The sequence below is a fragment of the Oreochromis aureus genome, linkage group 2 (assembly GCF_013358895.1).
Source record: "Oreochromis aureus strain Israel breed Guangdong linkage group 2, ZZ_aureus, whole genome shotgun sequence".
Classification (NCBI taxonomy): Eukaryota; Metazoa; Chordata; class Actinopteri; order Cichliformes; family Cichlidae; genus Oreochromis; species Oreochromis aureus.
Window position 1 is genome coordinate 6,048,887 of NC_052943.1, and position 10,177 is coordinate 6,059,063.

The following is a 10,177-nucleotide window of genomic DNA, read 5'->3' on the forward strand; positions in this document are numbered from 1 at the left end:
TGTTTTTTTTTTTTGTCGCTTATATATAGTGCAGCTGAAACATGGGCTGCGGTAGCCTTTTGCTGTACTCCAACCTGTGGCTGCAGTCCTAGAGTGCTCTCTTCTGGCTGAGGATAGACATGGCCAAAATGAGCCAAATGAGAGAAAAAAAAAAAAAAAAAAAAAAAAAAAAAGTCTCCTTATAAAGCATTTTTACACCTAGCATGTGAATTAATCTCAAGAACCATTGGGTGCAAGAAGAGTATTAAAATTTGTCTTTATTTACAGAATAAGTCAGATTTATTAAGAGCTTTTCCCCATGAGATAATTACTACAACCCTAAGAATAATTAAAAAGATTAAAATTCAGTTAACAAAATGCACCTTAGATTTTAAGCCAGTTAGACTTTTGATCTCCAATTGTTAGCATCTAAGACTTTATTCCATCTTTTACCTCATTAAGTTTACACAGTTTTTGTAATAAAAATAAAAATAAAAACAAAAACAAATACAAAATCCAAACAAAATGTACACACTAAAACAATCTACTAAAACAAAAGGCTGTAAAACCTCAGTTTACACTCTCATAACCCACAGATACTAGATCTCAGAAAGTCTCTTGGCAGCGCTGCTAGCAGAGTCCTAAAGCCTAAAGTCCATAATGGTTTCCTAACAAAACAAACAGAGAATCAGAGTTTTAAAAACACTTTAGGAGTTACATAAAAATGAGACTCATCCACAAAAATTCAATTCTTATTTCATCTCATCATTCCTTCAAGGTTCTGGCTAGATGAAAGTGCTTACCGTCTTTAAGCGGCTCAGATGTTTCAGTTTGCCTGTTCTCCTTATCGTGTTGGAAAGCTTTGCTGGGGTCAAACCTGCGGCGAGGAGCACCAGGGAGCTTTGACTTCACTTGCTCCAGATCAGTCTTTAGCCGGCTCACCTGAGAGCGAAGCTTAGACACTTCCTACACACACACGAAAAGAAGGGAAAATAAATAAATAAAAAGAAGGTGGGGAGGGTGTAGGGTAGAGGCGTGTTAGCTTGAGATGATGTCTGCGTTTTGGAAGGCAGGCGATTCTGCGTCACATTTTACCTGTTTTAGAGAGATGTTCTCATCCTTCAGCTTCACCACGTGTTTGATCTTCTGCTTCTGGTTCTGGTGTCCCAAGAGGCGAGCGTAAGCGTCAGCCAGTTTGTTTAATTCCTCCTGGTTTGCCCCGTTCTCATTAAGTAGTGCATTTCGCTCTGCTGCAAAGGCATTGAGCTGTTCCTGCAGACACACATTAATTAGTTTTCACTATGAATGTGATAACTGTGTGTTCACAGAAATGTTATGACTTCAACATTCATTTCGATTTGACCACTTGATGAATACACATCTCTCTACTCTTCAAATCTTCACCAACTTCTGGGGGGGAAAAAAAGTCTTGCCTTTTAGTTGCTTAAAAGCACTTGGAGCAATCGGTAAGACTAGAAAAGTACTGTGCAAGTACTACTCCATTCACCGCTAAAAGCCTCCACTTTTTTCCCCCCAATCACTTTCTTCACTAACTGTGTCTATGAGCCATTTGATGCTGGGTGAATAGAGTAAAGTGGGATTATTAGAACTCTGGAGCTCCAAAGAGAGTGTGTAGAAGGACTGAAGCTGTTAATTGAGCTGGAAGACACGACTAAAAGATGGCCTGAACAGCAGAGGTGGGTGAGAACTGTCTGCGGGTTCATATGTGGCAGTTTTATTTTGCTGGTAGGATAAACATAATGTGCATGCACCCTGTCAACTAAACCAATTAAACGCGGAAGAGTTTTGCCATTATTAATCTAAAAATACTAATTAATGCAGCTTTAATGAAAACACGTGTGGGTTTCTATGAGTTGTCATTTAAATAAATCACAGACCTGGAAGGGTTTGACTTTGGCAAACAGCTCCTCATATTGTTTCTTCCAGTGCTCGGTCTCTGAACTTGAAGAGCTTAAAAGAAAATATAGGATGAGTTAAAAATGCACAAATTTTAACAGCAGAAACCTCAAGAGGACACAAAAAGATCAACCTCTCTCACCTGTTCTCTTGCGCTTCAGTTATTTGTCTTTGCAGTTCCTGCCGCTGCTCCTCCAACTCCCACTGCAGTGTAACCTTCTCCTGAGTCAGTACTTCTACCTGCTCTCTCAGAGCTCGTCTGTCTTGTCGCACCTCGTCCAACTCGCGCTGCAGGGCTTGTGTTTTCTCCTCTGCGAGGCCTAATTGGACCTGGAAGCTCTCGCTTTCTTGCTCAACCTCATCCAGGCGAGACTGAAGCAGATTTCTGGCCTGCTCGGCTGTGCTAAGTTGATTTTCAAGATCCACCTTAGATTGGTCTCTGAGCTCTACCTGAGACAGTAGACCTTTCCTTTCCTCCTTTAATCTCTCGATCTCAGTCTGTAGTCTGATCACCTCTGACCTTAGCCGCTGGTGGTCTTTCCTTTCAACCTCATATGCTTCCTTCTCGTCCTGAAGGGCGATCTGAATTTTAACCTTCTCCTCTCTTTCTTGTTTGAGTTGTGTCATCATTTCCCCCTTTTCCTCACTGATCTCCTCCAGCAGTTTCTGGGCTTTTTCCCTCTCTTTTTGGAGCTGAGCTACACTCTGACCTCTCTCTACCCCCAGTTGTCCCAGTGCGTCTTCTTTCTCCTTTTTCTGCAGCTGTACCTCCTGCTGTAGCTGACTGATCTGAACAGCGTGGCTCGCCTCCGCGGCCTTCATCTCATCATCTTTTTGTGCGAGGCAAGCCTGCACCTCCAGCAACATTCTACAAAGTCAAAGAGAAAGGTAGAGAAGTGACAATTATTTTAACACGGATACAAAAAAAGAAAGAAAAAAAACATGCTTTTTTTGAGGATACCTCAAAATCTGCTCGCTGGCTTTCACTCCAGCTAACTGTATCTCCTGCTGCTCTTTTAACCACTCCCTGACTCTCTTGATCTCCTCCTCCTTCTGTTGAAACCCTGTGAGCATCACCTCCTTAATTTCAAGTTCTAGCTCTCTCTGCCTTTCCTTTGCTTCCGTTAAAGCCTCTCTGGTACTGAAAATTAAAACGAGCATCCCGTGAAGCCCACGCTGTGGCAGAATTCTACGTTTAAAGCAAGCACAAATCAAACTGGCTTTTCAAGAGACACATCCAAGAACCACAGACGCTCAAGCGCTCACCTTTCCAGCTCCGTGACAGTTTCTGCCATCTTGCTCAGGGAGTTTGTGTGCGCCTCTTCAAGCACTCTCACAGCCGCTAAATGCTCCTCTTTCACAGCTGTCACGTCATTGCTTTTACTTAAAAACAAACAAAACAAAAAAAGACACATCTTGAGCTTACGTTCCTAAAACACCCAATCCATTGTAACAGTTGACAGAAGTATCAAAAAATATACAAAATCAATCAGTGGTCACATAATGCATCAAGTAACACTGCATTTAGAAAAATAGATGAGACAGTTTTTTAAACTTTTTCTTCCTCAACTTGCTAAAAATATTAATAAATTAATAATACTGTATCTTTGGGTTTGGATTTTTTTTGTTGTTGTTTTTTTGTTTACACACCAATAAAGAAATAATAATACTGGAAAATATAATGGAATAACTGTGCTTGCAACAATAGCAGTGCAAATTTTTTGATTTTATACATCTACAGTCTACGTAACAAGGTGATTTGGGGTGAATACTTCAACTTCCATAAAATATTCGCTTCATGTTGCCTCGTGAAAACCCGTCCGCTGGGATTTCCTCCTGATGCCACTGACTATCAAAACTGGAGGAAGAGCTTACTGATGCTATTTGAAGAGAACTGCAGCTCTATGGTTTAACTTCACTTTTATGTAGTGTTACAGAGTGAACGTATTGAATAATAGGACTTTCTGTTTACTCATGAAACTGCTTCCTTAATTTCATTCCAATTATCTTCTCGACTGCGGCGAATATTCTCGTGTTACCAAACTTTTATTTGTGTTTGGTGCAAACATACCATAAGAGAATTAGACTATGGTATGGAATAACCTTGAGTCGTAATAAAATCCTCGCTTGCAGCCCTAGCTACAAGGTGCACATCATCAATATTATAGTGACATGGCCCTCCAAACCTCTTACATTTACCAGACTCTCAAAAAAACATGGTCACCAAGTGCCCTCCTTCCTTTATACACCAAGGATGAAGTCAGTACATTTGGAAACTTTAAATTGGTCAAAAACAGAAATAGACAGTGACCCACTGACTCTGTCACGCTTGTGATGGACTGATGCACAGCAATTATTTTCTCCCCGCTTTATTTACAGTGCATGCCAGGACATGCTGCCAGTCTAGTGGGTCTAAATAGTAACACATGGGCAGTGACATCCATCAGTTTGCTTGCCCTTTGGTTGCTCACCTCTCCAAAAGTGTTTTTGTATCACTCAGCTGTCTCTCCAGCTCCTCATTTTCCTCCTGCAGCCTTCGGAGGGTCTCCCGACTCTCTGTCATTTCCTGATTCTTCTGCTCCTGTTCTTCCACAAGGGCAAGCTCTCCCAGGACCTCCTCCATCTCTTCCTTTAGCTGTCTGAACCGATTCTCAGAATCCTCTCGCTCCTGCTCCACTAGCACAGATAGGGAGTCCACTAATGACTGCAGGGAGAGGTGAAAAGAAAAAAAAAGAAACAATAAGTTACAGCCTAAAAGTTACTGCACTGAGTTTTGGTTAACAAAAAACAACAGCAAACCCAAAAGACAAGAAAAAGTTTGTCTCACCCTTTCCTTTGCCAGTTCCTCAGTAAGCTTGGCATGTTCTTCCTGGAGCTCAGTGAATCTCTTTGTCTCCTCTTTTTTAGCCTCCTTTAGCAATCCCAGCTCCTTCTTCAACTCTTCCACCCTCCTTAGTCCCTCCTCCTGAGTCTTGCCTAAGAAATATAAAAACAAGAATTTCACAAACCTGGAATTATTTTCTGTACCTTGAATAACCAAAGCCACTGGCTCAGGATGGACATACTTCTCTCTTCCTCGGAGAACAGACACCTCTGTTCAAGATGCGCCACTCGCTCATCCAGCTCCCTCTCCGTTCTCCGGAGCACCTCCCTCAGTCTAGAAAGCTCTGCTTCCTGTTGGCGTACTGTCGCTTGAGATTCTTGAACATCTTGGTTGGCTAAATTTATTTGCTCCTCCATGGTACTCATAGAAGACTTCAGCTCCTGCTCTTGTTTCTCCAACTTCTTTTCCATTTCCCATAAAGCATCCTTTGTTGACTGCAGATCTTGCTGGAGTTTGCATACCTCCTCCTCTTTTTGCCGCAGCGCATCTTGAGTGGTTTCAAGCTCAGAAACACGCCGCTCTAGTTCGGACTCCAGCTGCCTGTGGAAAAATGACAAATGAACACATAAGACACGCAGTAAAGATAAATCTAATTAGATATACATTAAGCGTTTGCTCACTTTAGTTTCTCCACTTGGGAACCAGCAACAGTGTTCTGTGTCTTCTCTTGAATCTTCAAGCGGAGCTCCTATGGCCACAAAGAAGGATTAAATATGACTTTCACAATTTATGAATAAAAGATGGAGGAAGTAAAATTAATAAATACACATTTGCAGCATGTGGTAATGTAAACCTAGTGTATACCTGGTTTTCATCATTGGCTGCATCCAGGTATCCCTGCACTACACGGATCTCCTCCCTGAGCTCCCGTATCACAGCTGGCAGAGAATTCAACCAAACCATTAAAAAGAAACACAGTAAAGATGATGCTACTTGCTTACTAATGTTATTCCCAAGTCAAAGATGGTGAAAACGTGCATTTGCCCTCCACTTCGACTCAACACACTTTGTGAAAAATCCAAAAGAAAACTCACCATGTAATCGAGCATTTTCATTTTCCAGCTCTTCATTCTGACTTTTTGTCACCTGATGGAGGTCCTCTAGAGAAAGGTAACATCCCTAGTTAGTTCACCTACACATTCTACATATGTAACAGATAGATATATAGTCATAAATCTTACCCAAGTCTTTATTCCTGTCCTTTAAAGCTGCGAGTGTAGCCCTTGCAGCTTGTAGGTCAGTTTCTAAAACTTTTATTTGGCCTTCAGTGTTAATCTGAAGTACACTAAATTCCTGAATAAAAAAAAGACACACAGATGGACACAAACATTAAGGATAAGTACAGTTTCCTTCAGTTTAAAATAATACATTTATTATTGCACATGGGTTAATATTAAGATAGGATTTAACAAACTGAATGAATCATACCTGGTTTTTAACATCCAAAGTGTTCCTAGCTTCCATCAGCTCCATGGTAAGGGAATTGATTCTCTTTTTTGTTGTATCAGCAGACACCTTGAAAAAAAAAATTAATTAAAAAAACAAAAAAACACCCAGCATTCAAGTCCAAACACACTCATGACAGTATTTCTTAATACAGTAAAGCCTAGATATCGTCACACCTTGTTTTTTAGGAACTCGTTGACTTTCTTGAGTTCAGCTCGCTGTCTCTCAAGTGTGGTAACACTGGCAGTGAGCCCGGTCCTTTCCCTGATTGCAGCCAACAGCTTGGCTTCTACCTTCTTTAGCTCTTCTTCCAGCGAGAGTAGTCGACGATCCTGCTCCCCACGCTGTTGCACCAAGGACCGGATCTGGGAAGAATCAAAACTCAAACTATCTTTCTGGTACAGGCGCCAACAGGATGAACAGCAGCTTGAACACTTACTGGTGCACCAGTTCCACAGTAATAACTAAGGACACAAGCTGCTGATTACAGAGGACTATCAATCTTTGAGGTGTACCTCCTTCTCCAGTAGTTTCTGCTGCTTTCTCTCCGCAGTCATGCCATTCCTATCCTTCTTTGCACTTGACCCTTCAGGCTAGTTTTTGACAAGGGAAAGACAAAGGAAAGAAATGTTGTATATCTCAAGCAGCTCTATGATCAGCAGGCTCTGCAGAGTGGCGTTAACAATAACATTAAACTCACAAGGACATCAAGCGACAGAGTCCTGCGGACAGGAGAAACTAAGGCATTTCTGGAAGGCGATGGTGGTGGCGGCGGCATTGCAGCTCCATCAGCTGATGACACAAAAGAAAAACAGTGGTACTAACGTTGTGTTACCAGTTACACCATTTCCTGTAGCATTATGTGTAGCAGAGCCACTCACCCGCTTTAGGAGGTTTGAATCGATCAGATTTGTCAAAGGATGCCGCTCCTTTCAGGTCCCCAGTTTTAATCTCATAGGACCCCGGAGGAGGGGCGCAACCTTCGAACAACAAGAAGACGTTAGCTGTAATGTCGATCACCACAATCAACAGCGGTATCATGAACACCATCAGGCCTTTGTTATGTAAACAAATAACCACCCGTGGCTATGTTTTATTAATTTATATACGTTAAACAAGAAACCCAGCTAACCAAATGTGCCTTAACGCTTGCTTAGCTTTAGTTACGTACGCCAGCTAACATAAGCTATTTAACGTTAGGTGGTTGAATTTGGCAGCATGCTACAGCCGTTAGCTTTTTCTTACCAACGTGTTCGTTGAATCTCTTCAAAGGAGCTCGTGAAAAAGACATTGTTTCCTACTGTATGTGACCAACTTTGAATTTCTAGAAGTGTCGCAAAGGCTGCAGTGCAGCTCTCACTGACAAGCAACGCTCCGCCGCTGAAATTTCAAAATAACGTCATGCGTAGATTTATCTGCCCGTGGCCAATAGGAATCCAGACCCCATGACGCAGTTCCGGATATCGCGAGCGTCTCCTTCTCACAACAAATTCAAATAGCCCTCAAGTTTACTTACAAAGTGTAGTTTCGGATTTTGTGTAAATCCGTTACTGCAGAAATTATATATTTTACTTCTTTTATCCACCCATCGGTGTACACCTGTACAGACCTAACATACTCGTTTTTGATTTGTTTTGTTTTTTTGTTTTATAGGGGAGGGGCTTCCCCAGGTCTTTTTAAATGGCCTACCATGGACGCTTGTTTCTCCCATTGAAAAATAAAATACCATCCATAGCTCGACTTTTTTAAAATAACTAAAAGTCCAAAAATAATTCAAAACAGTTTAATTGGCATAAATTGCTAAGTAAAATAATTCTGTTTAATAGAATAGCAAAAGTCTAGTTTGGCTTTGGTTGCTAACCCAGTTAATTTTTAAATGCATTCAGAAAGCATTCCAACCTTTGTTATATTGCAGATTATCTCAAAATGATTTTTTTCTCTTTAATATGTACAGATGTGTTCCACAGTGAGACAAAAAAAATGTTTTTTAAAATGCTTCTTATCTATTTTTTCTATTGTTCTGCAATATGATAATATTGTTACATAAGTATTCAGAACCATCTACTTAATATTTTGTTCAATCATCTTGTCTTGTAGGGTTATGGTCCTACAATATTGACAACATATTATTTTGTAATTTTCTATCATTCTTGACAGAATCCAACCCAGATAGGGTTGGATGAGAAGAATGGGTGCAAAGACAATTTTTGTTTTATTTTTATTTTTTTCCATAGATACATTACGATAAATCCTGGTTAAGGCAGTGCAGCACATTTAATTTTTCCATTTAAGAATAACAGAGGTTACCATGCTCTTGGTCACTTTGGGAGGAGAAAATATTTTCCTGAATCCTTTCCCTGATCTTTGTCTTATTACAATTATGTCATAAGTCTACAGACATTTCTCTTTGTCTCATGGTTAGTATGCCACTGATATACACCCACCAAACACACTATCCTTGATAATATTGTGTTGGGCAAAAGTTTCTCTTCAAAACTGCCTTAATTCTTGATACCATAAATTCAACAAGGTGGTCTAAATCAATGTCAGAGACTTTGGTCCCTATTTACATGGCAGCATCACCAAAGTGGCAGAGTTGTTGACTGCACATTCATGACACAAATATCCCTTCCACCATACCCCAAAAGTGCTCTATTACATTGAGATCTAGTGCCTGTTGTCCATTATCTTTTTGTAAGTAAGCAAGAAGATGAATGCACTGTAGTCCTAAAGGGATGGAAATGCTTTCACTCAGGCTGTAGCATTTAAATGATCCTCAACTGGTAATAAGAGTCCCAAAATCAACCAAGAAAATTTCCCCACACCATTACACCACCATTGTCAGCCTCAAACATTTATACAAGGCAGGATGAATCCATGCTTTCATGTTTTTATGCCAAATTTTGAAGCTATCATACAAAATGTTTCAGCAGAAATCAAACTCTTTCAAACCAGACATCTTCAACCAATCTTCTGTTGTCCAAATTTGGTGAGTCCATGTGAAATGTAGCCTGAGTTTCTAGTTCTTAGCCGACAGGAGTGGCACCCTGTGTGCCCTTCTGCTGCTTTTGCCCATCTGCTTCAAGGTTCAACATGTTGTGCCAACAGATCTGCTCTTCTGCATACCTTAGTTGTAACTAGTTTTTCTTTTTTTTCTTTTTTTTAATTACTGGTCCCTTCCTATCAGCTCACAGCAGACGGGCAATTCTTTCACATCTGACATCAATAAGACATTTCAGCCTGGACAACTGCTGCTAAGTGAATATTTTCTCTTTTCCGGGCAATTATCTGTAATCCTTGGGAAGGTTGTTCTGAAATACTCAACAACTTTGCCACATCCAAAGTCACTTAAATCACCTTTTTCATTGAGCTTGATTTGAACTTTATCATGTCTAAATGAACTAACTTGCTGTTATGTGATTGGCTCGCAAGAAATTTGCACTAAGGAGGTGTTGAACAGGTGTGCCTAATGAAGTGGCCGGTGAGTACACATTGTGTATAGGCACAATCTGATATCATGTTGGTGTTGTTCCTTGATCAACACAACTAACATTGGGCCAGTATCAGCATTGCAAGTGACCAGTCACATTGTTGTGATGTCATAGTTTTGTGAGCACCCTAACACTGTAACCTTAGCCACATCCCTAACTATAGCCCCAAACCCTAACCGCCCCCTTTTTTGGATTTTTTCCCCCTTGAGTGAATGTGGATAATTTTTTTTTCCAAGTCGCAAAGGTATGACATAACAATGTGATTGAGATGCTACGTTGATCCAGGTACAACACCAACACGAGGATATGAGAGACCCTTCCTATAGGCCACCTTGCATATGTAACAGATGTAGTATGTACACAAGCTTCATTCTACAAGATTCTTAAAACAAACAAATTTGGAAAACTCAAATCTGAAAACATCCTGGATGTGCAGGTGTAAATGGTAAATGGCCTGTAT

The 10,177-nt window shown here is 40.6% G+C and overlaps 1 protein-coding gene across 2 annotated transcripts; it reads right to left on the reverse strand.

Moving 5' to 3' along the window:
• Positions 1-231: 231 nt before the first annotated feature.
• Positions 232-7,694, reverse strand: hmmr (hyaluronan-mediated motility receptor (RHAMM)). Of its 2 annotated transcripts, XM_031733354.2 has the most exons (20): positions 7,472-7,694; positions 7,108-7,206; positions 6,927-7,018; positions 6,742-6,819; positions 6,403-6,591; positions 6,209-6,295; positions 5,962-6,073; positions 5,815-5,880; positions 5,585-5,658; positions 5,401-5,468; positions 4,962-5,320; positions 4,724-4,872; positions 4,368-4,600; positions 3,163-3,279; positions 2,858-3,037; positions 2,039-2,764; positions 1,878-1,950; positions 1,075-1,251; positions 783-945; positions 232-647 (listed from the first exon to the last, which is right to left on the reverse strand). In XM_031733354.2, exons 1-20 carry the CDS (start codon positions 7,515-7,517, stop codon positions 628-630), a joined length of 3,108 nt encoding a protein of 1,035 aa, XP_031589214.1. In that variant the 5' UTR covers positions 7,518-7,694; the 3' UTR covers positions 232-627. The 2 variants fall into 2 exon arrangements, with proteins under 2 accessions (XP_031589214.1, XP_031589215.1); XM_031733355.2 differs by lacking the exon at positions 2,858-3,037 and having other exon boundaries at positions 7,472-7,693.
• Positions 7,695-10,177: the final 2,483 nt, after the last annotated feature.